Consider the following 20,176-nt stretch of genomic DNA (forward strand, 5'->3'; position numbering starts at 1 on the left):
GGGCGCGCAGCGCTCGGCGAGCGGAGGAGGAGGGGTCCTGGCGCTGGGCCCCTTCCTCAGCTCGCTCCGCGGAGCCACAGCCGGCCGTGCTTCGGCTGCCGTCAGAGCTGGGGACCGGTCGCGGCCGCCGCTCCTCTCCACTCTCCCCCCACGCCCCCACGCGCAGACACCCGGTCCTTACTCGGCGTCCCCCCCCCCACGGTGGGGGTGGGGCAAAGGCGCCGCGAGCCCGCGAGAGGGGGAGAGCAGCAGCTTCACTGGGTGGGCGGCGAGGGAGCAGGAAAAGAAACTTTTCACTCTTGCCCCCTGCGCGTGGTCCCCAGACCGCGCCGCCCCCTGCGGGTGGGGACTGCACCTGAGGCCGAGGCGCGAGCTCAGGCCCAGACTTTGGGGGGCCGTGGGAAGTGGTGGAGGGAGGGTTGCGTGCAGAGGGGGTTCCGTTTTCCCTCGGCCTCCTCGCTGCCAAGGGGCAGGGTGAGAGGGCAGCCAGCCACCGGCGCCCCCAACCCGATTTCCCACCAGCCGGTGGCTGGACGCTTTGCAGCCTCCTCCGGCTGCTGAGGGTGTGACCCGGGGAGGGGGCCGCGGCGCCTCGGGCTCCCCCTGCGGCCGCCCCCTCACATACACACAGACACACTCGCTCCGCCGCCGGAGCTGTCACCGGCCACCCCAGGCCCGAAGAGGGGGCGCGGAGAGCGGCGCTGCGGGGCTTAGGCGCGGAATCATCCCGCTGTACTTCCCGGCTTCCAGGGCCGCCGCCGTCAACGCCGGGGAGACCAGCAGCCCTCGGAGAGGGGCCGGCTTGAGGCCGGGCCGCTGCTGCTGGGGGCGGGCAGGCGCCCGCGTCCCCTTCTGCGCGATTTGGCGCCGCCGCCTCGCCTCCTCCTGCGGGGTAACAGCGCTACTGGTCTATTGCTCTACCCACCGTCAGTAGGGCGACTGCCGGGATTATCCTCTTCTCCATCCTTACCGCCGATCTGCTAATATTGGACTTGCTGGTGGCGGCGGCAGCGGCGGCGGCGGCGGGAGTCTCGCTGTCCTCACCCCCACCCCCCGCCCCGCGCCCCAGCTTCCCCACCATGTCCTAGAAAAGGTGAGTGCAGCGACAGTCACTTTGCGCTGACGGCGGCGGGAGGGGGCCCGGGGAGCTCAGAGGCGGCCCTGGGGAAGGCAGGGTCCGCGTGGAGGGCGCGGTGGGCGAACCGAGGCGGGCTGCAGGCAGGAGACCAGGTGCCCGCCGGGCCGCCTCCGGGCAGGGGTGGTGGGCGGCGGGCAAGCCATCGCGGCGGCTGTCCCTGCATGGTTCTAACCTAGATTTTACAAGAAGCTGAGATCCAGGGCAAGACCGGCCCTCCGTAAGGGAGGTGAAAACTTAGTAAAAGACACACGTCCATTGCTTTAATAATGAATAATTTGTTAGCGCAGGCTGCGCCGCCGCCTCCTCGCCTGCCCCAGGGCTAGGTCTGGGAGTCCCCTCGTTTCTGCCCGCCGCCCGCGCTCGGCCCGGGTGCGATCGATGCCAGACTGCTCGCCTGGTGGGGAGAATGCGCGTGACGGCGGGCCCCGCGGGAAAGTTAGGACACTTGGCGGGGACTCCCGGCTGCGGGGTCCCGGGGGCCTCTCGGCCGCTCTGCTCAGGGGACGGCCAAGCACCAAGTTGTCCCCGAAGCCAGGGAGTTCCCTACCTGCAGCGGCAGAGAGTTCGAGTCTTCCTGCGTTCGGGGTCTGGAATCCCGAAGCTTAATTACAGTAAAGAGAGGAGGGGCCTTTGGGCACAACCAGGGTGAACTCCCCCTCCCCCCTCCGCCCTCCGACATCGGCGGGGGCAAGACTAGGGTGAGGCTGGAGGTTGCACAGCTGCCGCCACCGGGCTGCTGGTCGCCGAGGGCCGGGGGACCAGATTTAGGTGTGTACGTCACTGGTGCTGACTCCCGGGCCGGGAGCCTAAAACCGAGACTCAGACGCGGAGCTTCAAAGTCCTTAGAAATCAAAGTTAAGAAGCCCATTCTTTTGCTTAGTAACTACAGCATTTGGGTGGGCAAGAGGAGAGTCAAGGTGGGGGCGGTTGGAGGGAAACCGAAATTTCTTCTTGCAGACACTCGATCCTTAGAAAACTGATTCTTTCCCCCTCCTGTATGTTTCTCCCAATAATGTGCACCCCTCCCACCCATTATAAAGAGGTGAATATCCTCGCTGGTAAGCTTTCTTTCAAACTGAGCTAGTGGAAAAATCCAATACTAAACTAATAAATGCAGGAACAAGATCATTAAGGAGAGCAGCAGGTTTTGACCCCAGCACTTTTTTTTTTTTTTTTTTTGGTGGGTGGGGGTGGGACAGAGGCTGCCTTTAAAGAGCTATGGCTGCACTGAAATCACCCACTTTTCCCGCACGGTTTAAAACAAGGAAATTCAAATCGAGTGGGAACGTGATCCTTTTGCTCACTGGCAGCAATGCTGCGGCTGCTCCGCTGAGAGGTAACTCGCAGGACCGAGGAAAGGGGCGGGGAGAGGAACCTCGGGGGTCGGGCAAAGCCCACTAGGAATCCTCCCCAGTGGGCGGACGTGTGGGCGGTGCTTGGGCTAGGGCTGCCGCTCACCTGGCGCTGCAGGTGGAGAGCATGAGGGAACAACACCTTGACTGGATCTCGGAAAAACCGACTTCTTCCGCGTCACCACACTTTTCACGTCTTTCCAGATAGCCTGAGGTCGGCCAGGAGGAGAATCAGGTGGGCGCGAGCAAGTTTGGGACCGTGGAATGAGAGGGGCTGGGGTCAGCGTGTGGATAGTGCTTAGTGCCCAGTGTCGTAGCTGCTGCCCGGCACCCCAAGCGCCCGCCGTGGCTGCGGCTTTAAGGGAGCTGCCGTGTCTAGGCTGTGTCGCAGCAACTTTGTATCAGTCATGTCGCCCTCCTGGTGACTGACAGCCGGGATTGTCCAATGAGAAGCCCGCCTGACCTGTGCAGCGTGGAGCCTTGCTTCCCTCCGGGCCAATGGGAAGGGCTCAGGGGGGCGGGATAGCAACCTGAACTTTATCTGGACATGTGACCACCCCGGCCCTGGAGCTGGCCCACTCCCCCTCCGGGCTTTCGCCCGCCCTCTCTCCCTCTTTCCCGTCCCACTTCGCCCGCCCTGGCCCTGGCCCTGCCCCCGCCCCCTCCTCTCCGCCCCTCCGCGCCCGGGGTGTCATTGGGCCGGTGAGACACAAGCCAACTTCAGGCTGCTCTGAGGAAGCCCGTGTAGTCACCTGGGTGCAAGAGCGTTGCTGCCTCGGGCTCTCTTGCTGCAGGGAGAGCTGCACTCGCTGGCCTGGATGTGGTTGGATTTAGGGGGGCTCCGCAACTGGGGTGTCGTGGCGTTGACGAGCGCTGCAACAGGTAGACGCCGAGAGACGGACCCCGGCCGAGGCAGGTGTGTAGAGGTGCGCCGCGGGGCGCCGCTTGCCGGACTCGGCTTGCGGCCGCGGCACGGGTGCATGCACTTTGCAGAGAGAAGTGGCTGCGTAATCCGGAGGCACAGTCAGTATGGTGCTGTGTGCTTGTTGTTTTGTTTTGGTTTTCCACTTTTTCCCCCCTTTGGCCGCCAGAGGACTATTTTGGGAAAGTTTGGCCACTTTGGATAAATGCCCTCTAACCAGCAGCTTTCAACCGCCTTTGGCAGTGGGAGGTCTACCACCCTTCCCTTTACCCAAGGATGAATTTCGAATCGTTTTCCTTTTACAATTTTAAAGGACACTTGAATAATATTTCTTTCGTCTATCAATTGCGGAAGCACCCAGATCTTAGCTGGAGGTGTAGCGGAAAAGGGCAGTTGAAGGAGATACAGAATCCTGATGGAGCCTGTATGAGGGGGGCTCTGGAAATTCGTGCATTTACCATATCCTAGTATTTATGACACTCTTGAGAGAGGCTAATGCTTTCTGTGGCATCAGTTGCAATTCTAAAGACAGGGGAGAGGGATGAAGCTTCTTTTGATGTCATCTGTACCCTACTACTGAATTTAGGTGCATGGCTTTTCCTACTGAATTTTAAAAGACCAGGTTTAAATCATAATAGTTAAGGGCACCATCAGTTTTAACTATTTATTATAACCTAGAAGTTAGGAAAACTTTTGTTTGATAGCAGACAAGTTTTGGCAACCGCTGAATTTCTAATACACTAATTTGCTTTTTAACATTTGTACTGCCATTTCTCTAGGTGCTGTTATTGATGATATTTACATAGTAATGATAACAGCGTTCTCCATCTGTGAAGTTCTGTGAAGTTTTAATCTTATGTTTGAGTTCAAGGCACACTATTGTTGAAATGCCTGAGCATAGAAGTTTAAAAAAAATAATCTAAAGGGGAGCTTTTTCCTTTAAGGGAGAAATAGTGTGGCTTGGGAATTTTAGAAAGATCAGGTGGCTCAGTGAATTAGGTGAGTGAATAGAAATCAGGTGTGCTCAGTTCTAACTGGTTCTCCTGCACTCTTAGGTGACCTTGGGTAGGTTTTTATCATTTGCCTCCTTTATAAAGGAGGGGGGCATAATATTCTCTAGTGGGGATGACAAAAATAGTTACATCTGGCAAACTTTTACAAGGATGCAACCAGTGAAAATTGTGACTTTAAGATTCTGTCTTTATGGTGCCATGTTATAGTGAAATAGCTGTTGAAAATGATGTTTTAAGTGGGCTAGGTTTGGGGGGGATTTTAAAAGTGAAAGTGTTTTCAGATAAAAAATAAATTGGCAAATATCTTCGTTAATATTCCTGAAAAAAGCTATTTCCTTACAGAAAAAAAACAATTTAACACAGACTGTAAAACAAAATTTTAAAGTCAGATTTTTCTTTGCAAAAATAGTGTTAAAAAGCATATGCATAGCTTCAGGTAGAACGTTTATCAGTGCTTTTTCATACTTTTGTGAAATTTCCTTTATGTTTTGGGGGAAGTCATTTGCATGAAAATTAAAGGGTCATCCTGGTTTTTGCCTTTGTCCTAAGAGCCTCTGTTATAGTTTCCAATGTAAGGGAGACAAGTCTGATTCTATATGAGCTAGATATGTATACTAGTGTTTGCTTCATCTTCTATTTCAGTAACAAAAACTTTACCCTCTGGTTGTGAAATTCTATGAGGATCATATTCATCAACTAAGATTTTCATTATTTACTAGTACTTTCAGGTTAACTGAAATTCTGATCAAGCTATTATTACTGTGCCAATTCCAAGAAGATAACCTGGGTTTCTTGGACAACATAGGAAATAAATGCCTAACCTAATTTATTTGTTTACAGAGACCACTGGTTAAAAGAATAGGGGGAACTCGGTATAAAATATTTTAATAATCCTAAATTTTTAAGAACTCTGATCTTGAAAAATGTTTGCAGTAAAAGCCATGCAGATGCTAGATGTTCTGTTTTTTTGTGCCTTTTGGTTTCCAACCTTTATTTTCTTTGTTGAGAAGTGCATTAAGTTGGTAGATGAACACAGTACTTCAACAGGACTAATTTAGATTTCAGTAAAGCCTTTTGCAAATTCTTTAATGATAGCCCTGTTGATAATGTGGTGAAATACAGGCTGTTTTATGTTATTGTTAAGAGTTCAAGGCTAGCCAAACAGGACTTGGAAAGTTGTGATCAGCTGCATGTTAGTTGATAAGGTGCTTCCTTGTGGAGTGCTTTAGGATTGTACTTGCCTGCTATCTCTCATGTTGATTCTCTTCGGATCTTCACACAGCCTCACAAATCTTAGATTTGGCTCCTGCTTTAGGGCAGTATGATGAAAGGCATCCAATTTTTTTTTTTGAAGGTTGACTTCTTTATTTTTTAAATTTTTTAAAAAATGTTTTTTATTTATTTTTGAGAGAGAGAGAGAGAGAGAGAGAGAGAGAGAGAGACAGTGTGAGCAGGGGAGAGTCAGAGAGAGAGGGTGATATAGAATCCAAAGACAGGCTCCAGGCTCTGAACTAGCTGTCAGCACAGAGTCTGACGCGGGACTTGAACCCATAAGTGGTGAGATCATGACCTGAGCTGAAGCCTGATGCTCAACCAACTAAGCCACCTAGGGGCCTGAAAGGCATCCTTTAGAATATTAGTAGGTGTGAAAAAAGGGAAGTGACCAAATTATTTAAAGGACATTGGGTTATATAAAGGAAACAGATTTCTGTACTGGAAAACTCAGGAGTTTAGCATGCAGATTTACAGTGTGAAACTTAAAAAAAAAAAAAAAGCAGTAGGTAATCACCCTTTCCAAAAATGACATTTGGAAAATGGATTTTTGGAAAGGTGTCTGGAGATGGGGAGTCTCCTTTCGGACTCAGAGTATATAGGCCTATTGCTTGGGGTGGGAGGGGTGGGAGAGGCATGGGGGGTGCAGATGAATAATGCAGCTGTAGGTGGAAGGTGGGGAGGCTGGAGCCGCTGGAGCCTTTGGAGCCTTTGGAGCCTTTGGAGCCTTTGGCCAGGGTGCCTATGCAAGGTGACCTGCAGCCATTAGGGTAGAGGGTGGTGCAGTTCACGAAGACAAGAATGTGGATTTAGGGACAGGGTTCCTGGAGAGGGGCGTACACAGAGAGTACACAGAAGATGTTCAGTTTTTTTTTTTAAGTTTATTTTTGTTTATTTAGAGAGAGAGTGCAAGTGAGCCAGTGGCAAAGGGGGAGGGAGAGAGAATCCCAGGCAGGCTCCTCACTCTCGGTACAGAGCCCCCTACAAGAGGTTCAGACTTCTGAACCATGAGATCATGACCTGACCTGAAGTCAGATGCTTAACCAACTGAGCCACCCAGGCGCCTCAAGATGTTCAGCTTTGAACATGAATAGAAATGTTTCTTGTGGTGATTAATTAATGAATTTGGACCTGAAACATCTATACCTTAGATATGCATCTGTTCAAGTTTGGTATGCGGAGAGCAGAATATTGTTAGGTAGAAGTAGAACACAGAATACTTGTATTTTGCAACTTATGTCTATAACTAAACGGTTTTTCAGTAAAGTAGAGGTCAGTATAAGCAGTTTAAGCCCCATTTTACCATATATATATATATATATATATATTGCCATGTTATATTACCACTTTACCATATATATGATAAAATGAGGCTTATATATATATATATATGTATGTATACACACACACACATATATTTATAAATTTCAACTTCTCTTTCATCCATACTAAATTTTTTTGCTAGAATTACCTGATAAACAACAGTTGTAATTTGATCCATTTTCCTCTGTTTTGTGATTTACTTATGATTCAGAACTTATAGAATAATGTTCTTTAAGTAAAAGTAGGCTACATGCTAGGTTTTAATCCTCGCAAATTGAGATCAATTATATTATAATGAAAGATTTTTATTTATACTAGGTATCTGCTTGGGATCCAGTGGTAAAATTGATAGTTTCTGCCTCTTAACTTAAAATCTGGTGTAGAATACAAAGAAAAGTAAGAGGTATTTACAGGACTCAGACAATTTAGGCATTAAATGTCATTATGCAGTTTTGTGATATCTATTGCCAACTTATTTGGTAGAGCCATTCTCTTATGTTTCTGTTAATTAATATAAGTTCTGTAGCCGGAGGACTTCCTGGTCTCTTTTTCATGAGGAGAAGCCAGGGAGATGGGGGTAGTACAGGGTCAAGATGGGAGAAAGGGTGATAGGGCCCAAGGTAATACTGGTGTACAGAACTGCAGAAACTACATTGGACATTTATTTGGGTCATGGATTGTTTACAGACCTGAAAAGATTTGATAAATGTATACATAATGACTTCAGCAGTTTTGTATATTACGATGTACAAATCAAATTTGTACTGAGAATGAGTTAATTTTCTTTAAAATATGTTTCTTGAGAGTGCTGGTTCTCAGCGGGAGGAGTGAATATTGCCCCCCATTCCTGCCAACAGCCAAGGGGCATTTGGCAATGTGGAGACATTCTTGTGTGTCACAGCTGAGGATGGGGAATGCTACTGGAGTCTAGCGTGTAGGAGTCAGAGATATTGCTAAACATCTTACAATGCAGGACAGACTTCCACCACAAAGAATTATCAGGCTCCAAATGCCATTAGTGCCAAAGTGGAGATACCTTGCTGTAGAGAGACCTGGGATCAAATTTCGGCCCTGCTATATAGCTGTGTGGCCTGTGTCTCGGTTTCTCCAATGTGTCTTTTGGATAATAGTTTTACTGACCTTATAGGTTTATTAGGATAAATAAGAGGCTTTTAATGTTCCATTGAATCATATGATGCATAGAATTATGTAAATATTGCCTCTTATAATGATTTTGTCTATGAAATAAATTTACATAGAGAGTTAGTAGATAGGATTGTATATCATAGGGAAAAAAAAAAACCTGTGGGCTCCTCGAGGATGAGGACTTTACCTGTTTTGTTTATCACTGTAGATTCAGTGACTGATTATAGACCTAGGATGTAGCACACACTTGGTAAATATTTGTTGAATGAATGAACACATAAATTGTCAGGACTCATCTCAAACTTCCTCCATTTACTATTGAAAATAAAACTCTGCTAGAAGTCTTTCTAGCAGAGGGACCACTAAGTAAGGATGCATGGTGAAGTCCCTGTCAGTACTGAAATACAGAGAATCTGGTGCTGACATTCCCAGGTTCTCACACAGCCTGTCTGAGCTATGGACCGTCTTAATTAATCAGGATTTATGAATCTTTTCTTTTCAGAACTGACACTGGATTTTCCTCATCACCAATCCATTTTAAGAAAATCTTATCTTTTTAAAAAAAAATCTTAAATTATTTTTCCTGTGGTAATTCACTTGATAACTTTAATTTTATAGTGAGAAATGGTAACTTACATTGATTGCATTTCCATGTTGTTTTTAGTAAAACCACGTATCAGATCTGGAAAGCAGCTTCCATTTGCTTAAAGACTCCAAATATTGTGGAGTCAGAAGATTTAGTTTTAAACCCATATTCATCACTTATCATGTCTTTGACCTTGGGCACGTAAACAATATCCCTAAGCCCTCAGTTTCCTCCTTGTCTGCCTCATCAGTCCCCAGGGTTACTCTGAATATTAAATAAGTTGACATTCATAGACATTCTTTGCAAATTCTAAAGCCTGTATTATAGCAGATATGTTACTTTTACTTAGATGCAAAATAGTTGTGTATGATTGCTGCTCATATTCTGGCCTCTGGACAAGTTATAGTCAGGACTCTTATAACAGCACTCAAAAAGGTAATAATTTTAATATAACTAGGAGTACTGTTTATAATAGTATAATATGCATTTATAGTTTAGTAAATGCAACTTGTGAATGTCTTCTAGAATTCTAGAATGATATTGCTATGAATGACTCTAATTCAATTTTTTAATATAAATTTATTTGTTAGCTATGGAGACCAAAGGCTACCACAGTCTCCCTGAAGGTCTAGATATGGAAAGACGGTGGGGTCAAGTTTCTCAGGCTGTGGAACATTCTTCCCTGGGACCTACAGAGAGGACCGATGAGAATAACTACATGGAGATTGTCAACGTAAGCTGTGTTTCCGGTGCTATTCCAAACAACAGTACTCAAGGAAGCAGCAAAGAAAAACACGAACTACTCCCTTGCCTTCAGCAAGACAATAATCGGTCTGGGATTTTAACATCTGATATTAAAACTGAGCTAGAGTCCAAGGAACTTGCAGCAACTGTAGCTGAGTCCATGGGTTTATACATGGATTCTGTAAGAGATGCTGACTACACCTACGATCAGCAGAACCAGCAAGGAAGCATGAGTCCAGCAAAGATTTATCAAAATGTTGAACAGCTGGTGAAATTTTATAAAGAAAACGGCCATCATCCTTCCACTCTAGGTAGTGTGAACAGACCCTTGAGGTCCTTCCTGTCTGACTCTGGGAGCTCTGTGAATGGTGGGGTCATGCGTGCCATTGTTAAAAGCCCTATCGTGTGTCATGAGAAGAGTCCATCCGTTTGCAGCCCCCTGAACATGACCTCTTCAGTTTGCAGCCCTGCAGGTATCAGCTCTGTGTCCTCCACGTCTGCCAGCTTTGGCAGCTTCACAGTGCACAGCCCTATCACCCAGGGGACTCCTTTGACATGCTCCCCTAATGTTGAAAACCGAGGCTCCAGGTCGCACAGCCCGGCACACGCCAGTAATGTGGGCTCTCCTCTCTCAAGTCCATTAAGTAGCATGAAATCCCCAATATCCAGCCCTCCGAGTCACTGCAGTGTAAAATCTCCGGTCTCCAGTCCTACTAATGTCACTCTGCGATCCTCTGTGTCTAGCCCTGCAAACGTCAACAATTCAAGGTGCTCTGTTTCCAGCCCTTCCAACACAAACAACAGATCCACGCTTTCCAGTCCAACTGCTAGTACTGTGGGATCTATCTGTAGCCCTGTAAACAATGCCTTCAGCTACACTGCCTCTGGCCCCCCTGCTGGATCCAGTGCAGCCCGGGATGTGGTTCCTAGTCCAGACACACACGAGAAAGGTGCTCACGAGGTCCCCTTTCCTAAGAGTGAGGAAGTAGAAAATGCCATCTCCAATGGTGTGACTGGCCAGCTTAACATTGTCCAGTACATAAAACCAGAGCCAGATGGGGCTTTTAGCAGCTCATGTCTAGGAGGAAACAGCAAAATAAATTCTGATTCCCCATTCTCGGTACCAATAAAACAAGAATCGACCAAGCATTCGTGTTCAGGCACCTCTTTTAAAGGGAATCCGACAGTAAACCCATTTCCGTTTATGGATGGTTCATATTTTTCCTTTATGGATGATAAAGACTATTATTCTCTATCAGGAATTTTAGGACCACCTGTGCCCGGCTTTGATGGTAACTGTGAAGGCAGCGGATTCCCAATGGGGATTAAACAGGAACCAGATGATGGGAGCTATTACCCGGAAGCCAGCATCCCTTCATCTGCTATTGTTGGTGTGAATTCAGGTGGACAGTCCTTTCACTACAGGATTGGTGCTCAAGGTACAATATCTCTATCACGATCGGCTAGAGACCAATCTTTCCAACATCTGAGTTCCTTTCCTCCTGTTAATACTTTAGTGGAGTCGTGGAAATCACATGGTGACCTGTCTTCTAGAAGAAGTGATGGATATCCAGTTCTAGAATACATTCCAGAAAACGTATCCAGGTAAGTTGGCTTTTCCTTCTTTTTTGAAAATCATGGCTTTATAAAACATTGAAAAAGTCTTTACAGTTGATAATTTTAAATACATTTCAGTTTATGGTTTTATTTTTGTTTTCAGAATGGTCATTGAGCGCCCCCTTCTTTTTTTGTTCGTATAATGTTACTGCTTTTTTGAAATAGAGGAAAGAAAATTCTTAAAATCTTTCAGAAAATACTGGTGTTGATTTTGAAGGAGCGAGCATATATGGGTGTCCCCTCCCCGGCTTCCACATTGCCTTTTGTACGTGTTTGGGAAAAGCTTATTTTGTACTGCCTGATACTGTATTTACTTTAACAGACTAGCACTAGATTATTTTTTTTCTTTAGCTGTATACCGGTTCATTTCTTTGTGGTTTTAATCTTTTTTCTTAGCTTTTTTTTTTTTAATTAATCACTTCATTGTGAAATATGAAATTGAACCCCAAATGTGTTACCCACAAGCTCTGCACCCTCTTTGTCCTTTTCTAGGTAGGCTAATTGTATGTAAGTCATGGTTTTCAATACAAATAAATCATTTCCTTAACTGTGAGGGCTTTTAAAGACTCAGCACATCTAAAATTACTAAGTGGACAGTCTTGCTTTCTTACTCATATTGGAAGTGAAATATGTCACAGCAATTTTGAATTGGTAGATTTATAACTTTTAAGATCTGCAAGAAGACATGTTTTACTTACTGTAAATATCTCTTGACTTCACTTTTTGCAGATAGCATATTGTATACATCTAGAAAAAAAACAAGGAAGAGGTTTTTGATATGACTGTAAAGGGTGGTTCTAAGTTATATAGTGAATACTTTCATTGAACTTTGCTTCAGTACTGTTTTTATTACATGGTTGTGATAAATGATCCCTTTATCGAACATATAAAGAATAGGTTTCCTAGATATGGTTCATTCCTTTGGCAATTAGGAATATGTGGATATTTTCCTTAACTTATGTTGTGGGAGATAGGCTCTTCCCATTAGCAATAGAGGATTGACGTGTATTTCTGTATCTTTCTCCTTCTGTTCTGTCTTCTTAGTGAGTCAAAAGCTAAAACTTGAATTTATGCATTCTTTTCCTTGTCATAGATGCAAACCTTCCTCCTCTGGCCTTTATGGAAGCAAACATTCCATTTACAGGATACGTTATAACAGTTCTCACTGCATGAACTATCATACTGTGATCCTGCCTCTCTGTCTCTCAAAGTCTAAACCCTAATGCAAGATAGCCTAAGATAGCATGGCTTTCAACAGAAACAAACTCAGCATGTGGTCTACTGCTGGTGCTTTGTTTTACTTTCAGAGAAGGAAATTTTGCACATGATGTTGATATTTTCGTAAGTGATGTTTTTAAGTGAATTAGTATGAGGGAGTATAACCTGGTAGTTGAGGGCATGCTGCCCTCGTTGAAATCCCAGCTCTGCCACTTAATTGCTTTGTGTTGCTACCCATATACCTTCACCTCTAGGCTTTGGTTTTCTTATCTGGAGGAGAAAGAAAGATGAAAAGAAAATGAATTCAATAGTACCGATCTTGAAAGTAGTTATGATAATTGAGTTACTTTATGAGAAGCACTTTGCATATCATCTGATATGCAATAGGTATTATATACATTTTTATTATTGCTGTTACCATTTGATTAGTTTCCACAATTTTTAGTTTTTGTATTCTTCATTATATGAAATTACACAATATTTTAAAGAAATATTTTATACATAGTTGAAAGAAATACTGATAATTCTTATTAAATTCTACTCTTTTTATTTTTTTGGTTAGGCACCATACATTTGCCATCATATTTCTTTTGTTTTTAATGTTTATTTATTTTGAGAGAAAGGGAGCATGAATAGGGAGAGGGGCAGAGAGAGAGAGGCAAAGAGAGAATCCCAAGCAGGTTCCATGCTCAGCACGGAGTCCCACTAGGGGCTTAAGCTCACAACCAGGAGATCATGACCTAAGCTTCGCTGACTGAACCACCCAGGCGGCCCTGCCACTACATTTCTATTTCTGCTTTTTTAGTTTTGAAGGCAATTGCTTTGGGTAAGTAGTAGAGATATAGTAGATAAAATCATGAGTTCTTTATATTGTTCTGCATACACACTCTACGACTTTACACTCCTGAAGCACCTCCCAATGGTCTAGTGACCCATAGCCTTAAACATGTTAATATGAATCAGTGACCTTGAGCCTACTCTGCATTTGTGGGCTTTGGAGGTATTGTTCAGGATCTCTTCTGGAGTATTCCAAAATTCTTCATGTATGCGTTAGTATAATCAGAGGGGATTCATTTTGTTTACATACATGTTAGTATCATTGCTAGTTTGTAGACATTTTTCCAAAACTCATAATACAGCTTTATTGTTATTTGAAGTCACTTATAGCCTACTGATTCTGTACAGCTTTTTTCTGGTGAATATTATCGAAACCCATTGTTTTGATCATTCGCAGAATAAAAGCTCAAAGATCAGAAGATATTTAGATTTTTTTTCTAGATGGCAGTCTACATGTTGTAATATTTCATTTAACCTCATCTGTGCTTCATCCCTGATCTTTTATTTTATGCCTTTTGGATCAAAATTGAGCCTTTTTGTCTATATCTTAATGTGGGATGATGACACCCCATTCTGGGGGATGTGGAAATAACTAAAGAATTACAAGTTGTGACTGTTCCTAAGTTTTGTAATAACCTTTGTCTTTCGATTGAGCTCAAAACGGTTTTCTAGTAGGTGTCAAAGTGTTGTTTGGGATTCCTGAGACCCTCTCAAGGAGGGTTGTGAAGTGAAGGATCATGCATTGGTAAAACTTCCATTCAAAATGGAAGATAGACCAGCGATAGTGTATGAAGAGTTCACTCATAAGGTTTCAGATTCTACACTGCAACTTACCTTTAAGAAACTACTCGCAGTTTTCAATGTAGTGTCAAAGAATCACATCTGCATTTATCTCCAATGATCATAAAATGCTTCTCCTTTTTCCAAGAACATACCAATATGAAGCTAGATTTTCTTCATACCCTTGAACTAAAACCTGTCACCACACATTGAATGCAGAAGTACATATGTCTTAAGTGAGACAGTAGACTTGCAAAGATGTAAAACAGTGCCACTCTTCTCAGTAAAGTTTTTGTTTGGGGAAACGCTTATTTTTTCATAAACATATGCTTATGTGAATATATAAGGGCTTCTTATTTTTAAATGATTTAAAATGAATATTTTAATTTCTAACACGGTAAATACCATTAGATCTAACTTACCTAAACAAAAGCTTTTTGGAATCCTCCGTACATTTTAAGAGTGGAAAGGCGTCCTAAGACCCCAAAGCTGGAAATTGCTGGTCTCTTCTATTTTCTACACCCTTTGGCAGTGAATGAAAAAAGAGGTTATTACTTTATTTATGTTAGCCTTCCTGAATATTATGCTGAGGAAGGAGTGCCCTATTCAAATAAGAAAAACGATTCTCCTCTAGTTAATTTTTCAAGCTGATAGAAGTGAGTAATGGCTGTGGAGTGTGTGTTGTCCTCCTCTCTGTGGGCATCCTGTAAGAGCAGTGACGAAAGCCATCTGTCAGCTAATCATTTTCAGTGAGTGGATTGCCTGAGCACCACAATGTAAAAGTAAATTATGACACAAGCTGAATGTAAAGCTTGGAGGATGGACACTGGACCTAGTTGTGTCATGTGGATTGGAGTTTCCCTGTCAGCCAGGACACAAATGAAACTGTGACCATGGTGAGTCACAGCGTCTGTTGGCCTCAGTGTCCTCTTTTAGAGTGGATGTGTTGAACTCGGTGCTCTCCGGAGGGTCTGCCGGCAAAACCATGGAGTAGCTGTGCAGTCTCCTTGGAGTTCTGTTTGTGTAATATCCTTTAACATATTTGCTAATCCGGTTTTGAGTATATTTTAATGTCAGGCCTAGGTCTGTAGTTTCCAGGGTGTCCTGGGTAGAAAAATGTTCCTGCCATTTACCATTGATTTTTATTATTTTTAAATGTTTGTTTATTTTTGAGAAAGAGAGCGTGACCAGGGGAGGGGCAGAGAGAGAGGGAAACACAGAATGTGGAGGAGGCTCCAGGCTCTGAGTTGCCAGCACAGAGCCTGACAAGGGCCTTGAACTCATGAATGGTGAGATCATGACCTGAGCAGAGCCAAAGTTGGATCCAAAGTCAGATGCTTAACCAACTGAGCCACCCAGGTGCCCTGCCATTTACCATTTAAAAACAAGTAGCAGTGACTTATTACAGTTTTAAAAGCAGAGGCTATTTTAAGTCAGGTTTTTTGTAAAATTTGATACTCACTATGTATTTATCTTTTAATTTGCACCATTCCTTTTGAAGACTGGGTTTTTCTGTTGACACAAGATTGATGTTTATGGCAATGGTCATAGTCACCCTGATAGCATCATAGCACAGCGCTAACATTGACTTAGACCTTTGAATGTAAAGTTCACCATTTCAAAGGGCATATGCTGGCAGGCTTCAAGACGAATATCAGGTGTTTATCTTATTCTGTGCTGCGGTTTTTTTTCCATGATAGGATGAAACAATTTAGTAAATAACCTACAGTTATTTTTTCATTTTCAGTTGTCCCTAGAGTTTTTAAAAACTCACCTTATGTATGTAGTACACCAAAAGCTTCAGAATTCAAGGAGTTTGTTAGAAAAGTTGCCCTGTCTCTTAGCAAACCTTCTGAGTAAACCAATGAAACCTAAATATCTCTATGTAATGCAAACTATGAAAGACTGATGTTTTGTTTTGTTTTGTTTTGGAGAGGAGGTGGAATTGGCGTAGTTATTCATGTTTCCTCTAATAAATAAATCCATTAAGAATTAGGTCATTTGGAAGTGAAAACCTGGAACTTTCTTTTTTTATTATTTGTCTTAAATATTTTGATTTTGACATTGCTAGTGTACCTAGAATTTCTCCCAGTTAGTATTCTAAATAATATTTTTAGAAATGGTTTCACAATGAGACTTGCTTTTCCTGATGATTCATCCACTTTCATTCATTTATGGTATTTCTGGTAAGAGTAGTGATAATTTTATTGAAAAAAAAACCGCTTAGTGCTTTTTAACGAACAAATCACTACGAACAGTTTGCTTTGATAACTTTTGCTTTTAACATCACAAGTATATCAGGTTTATATGTCAGTATGTCTACCTTTTATTATCTAAAGTATTAGATATAATTAATATACTTAGAACTGTTTACTTCATACGTTAAAAATGGAGATAAAAGCCTGGTTTCTGTTAAATAAACTCAAATTATTCAACTTCAGACTGTTCAGGCTGTTTGCATACCCAGCAGTGGTATGCTAGAACTAAGATGGAAGGCGGGGGATGTAGCATTTAGGGATTTGATGCCTTTTGCAGCAGTAAAATTCTGGATGTGTGTGACCTTTTCAATACTGGTAATGTTTAGAGTGGTACCAGGTGTTCTGTTGATCACAAGTAATTTAGGAGTAACACTTCACTTCCCCTAATGCTGTGATGCCATTAATTTTTTTCTCCAAAATAATATTTTTTTTCCCTAGACTTTCAACTGTTGCTTTAGTTTAATACGACTCATCTAGTGGTAAAATTTCAGCTCTCCTGCTACGTAGTGTATCATTTTCTTTCATTTCTAAATTCAAATCAAGAAGAAAATATTAGCTTTTATATGGAACTTAAATATAGTCATTAAATTACATATTTTCATGGACTGCATTCCAAAGTTTGTTAATGAAGACCCAGGAAATAGAAGGGTGTTAGATGTGTAGGCCTTTGTCTTAAATTTTAGAATTTCTAGTTTTAAACTTGTCACGTAGAGGCTTTGTTTTCAGTTTTAAAAGTTTTCTTTTGTTCTTTATGTGGCAAAGTAATGATAAAGTTAAAATACAATATAAGCACTTATTTCTTAATTGATGCCTAGAAACCTCTGCATTTATTATTGTCAGTGGTAAGGGCAAGGCCAAAATATCTATGTAGAAAAGAGATAGAAATCCCTTGTATTTATGCAAGAAATAGAAAACTCTAGTATAAGGAAGGAAAGAGAACAAACAAAAAGTAATTTGAATACTTAAAAAGTTAATTCACTAGGGAGAGAGAGGGAGCTAATAACTGGTGATCTGAATACATAACCGTGGCTATGACTTAATTTAATTAATGATGATATCTTCATTGGCATGTATCCTTACCTTATATAGTAGGGGTTGTTGAGATTTATAAATAAAGATTATAATCTGAAACAGAATGAAATAAGACTTACAGTGGGCAAAGTCAGCTTTGGGTATTCTGATAGTATAAGATTATCTAAGCAAATTTTGGAAAACGAGGAGATGGGGTGGTGGTGGTCGGAGTTGATATTTATCCTTAGTCTTGAAAAGTTGGCAGAGGGTAGGAATGGTCATTTCCTGATGGAGTTATGTGAGCAAAACTTGGAGATCGGCAGAAAACCCTGAATGTGTCAAGCTGTATGGCTGACTGTGACACAGGGAGTTGAGAAGAAAGCCTGGAAGAGATTAGCTCGTTGGAACTAGAAGGGAATAGAGCTGGAAAGTCACACAAAGAAATTTGTACTTAATCTGGTAGGTAATGAGGAACTATCGAAATGTTGGAGCAGGGAAGTGGCATGAGCTGAAGTGCACTTTGGAAAAACCTTAATTAGGCAGTGGCTGTGGGGTGGAGCCTTGTTAAGAAATTCTTGCAGCAGTACAGAGGAATAGGAACTTGACTCTCTGGAGCAAGGATATCCAGGGTAATGGGGGAAAAAAGGGACAGATGTGAGACATTACAGAAGAAGCCCTTGTAGGAGTTGATTTTCTTTAAATAAGGTTTTTATTTTGAAATAGTCATAAACCTCAAAAAAATTAAGTCCATTATGAAGAACTAAAAAGAAGGACATTCTCTCACATAACCACAATATAACCATCAAAATCAAGAAATTAACATTAAGTTACTAGCTTTAGGCCCATTTTGTGCTTTTTCTGCCCCAGTCCTGGAGTCAGCTATTTCTCCAAGGACTGCCCCTATCCCCACAGATACTCTCCTGTCTGCCTCTGGGATATTTATTATTATTATTTTTTAATCTTTATTATTGAGATAGAGAGAAACAGAGCATGAGTAAGGGAGGTGCAGAGAGAGAGGGAGATAGAGAATCTGAAGCAGGCTCCAGGCTCTGAGCTGTCAGCACAGAGCCCAACAAGGGGCTCAAACCCACCAATGGTGAGATCATGACCTGAGCTGAAGTAGGAGGCTTAACTGACTGAGCCACCCAGGCGCCCCTGCCTTTGGGATCTAACTCAGTTTTCTAGGTCACAGGGCCACACTTCCCCCAGAAGATGCCTTCCTTGGTCCACTCTCCACTCCAGCACTGACTCCCCCTGCCGCGCTGTCCTCTCCCCGTTTGGCTGCTACTCTGCACTAGACCATGTGAACATCTTGACATACTCAATCTCCTCCAACCCCCCCCCCCCTCCAATTGGGCATTAGAGCTACTGTTGGGCTTGGTGCCCTACTATGGGCCAAGACACCTATTCACACCCTACCCCCTACTGTGGATTTCTACTTTGCTATGTCTTTAGGACTGAATTATTAAGGAAGAGAAAGGAGAGGGCTTGATACTTAAGTAGAAATAGAGGATAGAGTATGTGGAAAATCAGCGAAGACTCAAGTTGTGAGTTTAACTGTCATGGATAATGGTAAGCAATTAAGGGAAATGGAGAGGTCAGGAAGACATATGTTGGAGAAGTGATGATTTATCTTGGTTACATGAGTTTTAAGTTCACAGTAAGAGCTCTCCCTATAGGTGGAAATGTTGGTCTGGAGATGTGGGAGACCTTTTCATAGAAGTGGCAGTTGAGGGCATCAATGTGGGTGCTATTGCCCAGGGAAAGAATGTATATATGACTCAAATGTGGTTTAAAGTGCAGTGTGTGAGGCATTTGGAGAAATAGAACCCCATTTAGGAGATGAGCAACACATCCTAATAAAGGAGACAGAGTTGTTTAGAGAATTAAGTTTAGTGCCGAGTCATGGATGCCAAAGGGAAGACTCATGTAGTCTTAGGCCTTCCAAATTAGACGGGCTCTAAGACTATCTATAAATCCAGGCGTGGAACGAAGGTCCAGAGAGATCACATGCCTTTTCCAATATCATACAAAGCGGTTGGTAGCAGAGCTGGCAGTAGATCCTACTCTTTTGTCTGTTGTATCCTTTTTTCAGTAGGAGATGGTGGTTCAAAACTTGATTGTGGGAGTGAGGAAAACTGGAAATTAGACCAAGTACTTGATGCTGGTGATTTTTTCAAGAAGGAATTCTGTAGAGTGGTAGGAGTGGGAATCAGATTATTTGGTTAAGGAGTAAGTTAGGAAGAGGAGAAACTTAGGGGATGTGGGCACAGGGTTTACCCTTGGGAGGCATCTGTTCAGTGGTAAAGAGAAAGGGTAAGAGGAGAGAAGCTAGCACCGAGGAGCAGCAGGATCAGAGTAAGGGTTTTGTTGGACAGGTGAGATATGAAAAGGGTGGTGGAGGAGATTGTGCATGATTGAGATGGGAAATGTGAAAAGGAGGGCAGATAATGATGGGGGCAGTGTCTGAAGAGGTTGGGAATAAAAAGGAGACTGCAGTTAGCTGCAGGGTCAGATATTTAACTGCTACATTGAACCAGTATATGCAAGCAGTTGTTGGCAGCCAGCGTCACTGTTTTTACAGATAGGGAAACTGAGGCTCAGATGGTATCCTGAGGCCACAGCACTAAGGCAAATGAGGAAACAAATACTTGAGATAGAAGAGAAGAAAACAATGTCCTAAAAAAGACAGATGGAAGTTTTAAAAACATAAATCAGATTATGTGGCTGTTGTAAAGCCCTCTGGCTGCCTCTAATTGCAAGCAGCATAAAGTAAAATAATTGAGGGTCTGAAAAGCACTGAAATATCAGACCTCTGACTACTTTATTTAATATCTGTTTTTTCCTTGCTCATTCTGCACACTGACCTTTCTGTGACTCAAACCAACCAAGCCCCCTTCCCTCTGGGGCCTCTGCACTTACTGTTCTCCCTGCTGAGGCTCTGCCTCCAGATTTTGGT

General features: G+C 43.2%; 1 protein-coding gene across 2 annotated transcripts in view; it reads left to right on the forward strand.

Annotated features, from left to right (window-relative positions):
• Positions 1 to 2,590: 2,590 nt before the first annotated feature.
• The window catches only part of NR3C2 (nuclear receptor subfamily 3 group C member 2), a 333,454-nt gene continuing 315,868 nt past the window's right edge, over positions 2,591 to 20,176 (forward strand). Inside the window, exons 1-2 of one of the 2 annotated variants that reach the window (XM_029940345.1) lie at positions 2,591 to 2,725; positions 9,343 to 11,101. In XM_029940345.1, the coding sequence (XP_029796205.1) occupies positions 9,345 to 11,101 (1,757 nt within the window). In that variant the 5' untranslated portion in view covers positions 2,591 to 2,725; positions 9,343 to 9,344. Of the gene's footprint in view, positions 2,726 to 3,223; positions 3,407 to 9,342; positions 11,102 to 20,176 lie in introns of those variants that run through there. The other variant, XM_029940341.1, reaches the window with a different exon arrangement.

The sequence above is a fragment of the Suricata suricatta genome, chromosome 1 (assembly GCF_006229205.1).
Source record: "Suricata suricatta isolate VVHF042 chromosome 1, meerkat_22Aug2017_6uvM2_HiC, whole genome shotgun sequence".
NCBI lineage: Eukaryota > Metazoa > Chordata > Mammalia > Carnivora > Herpestidae > Suricata > Suricata suricatta.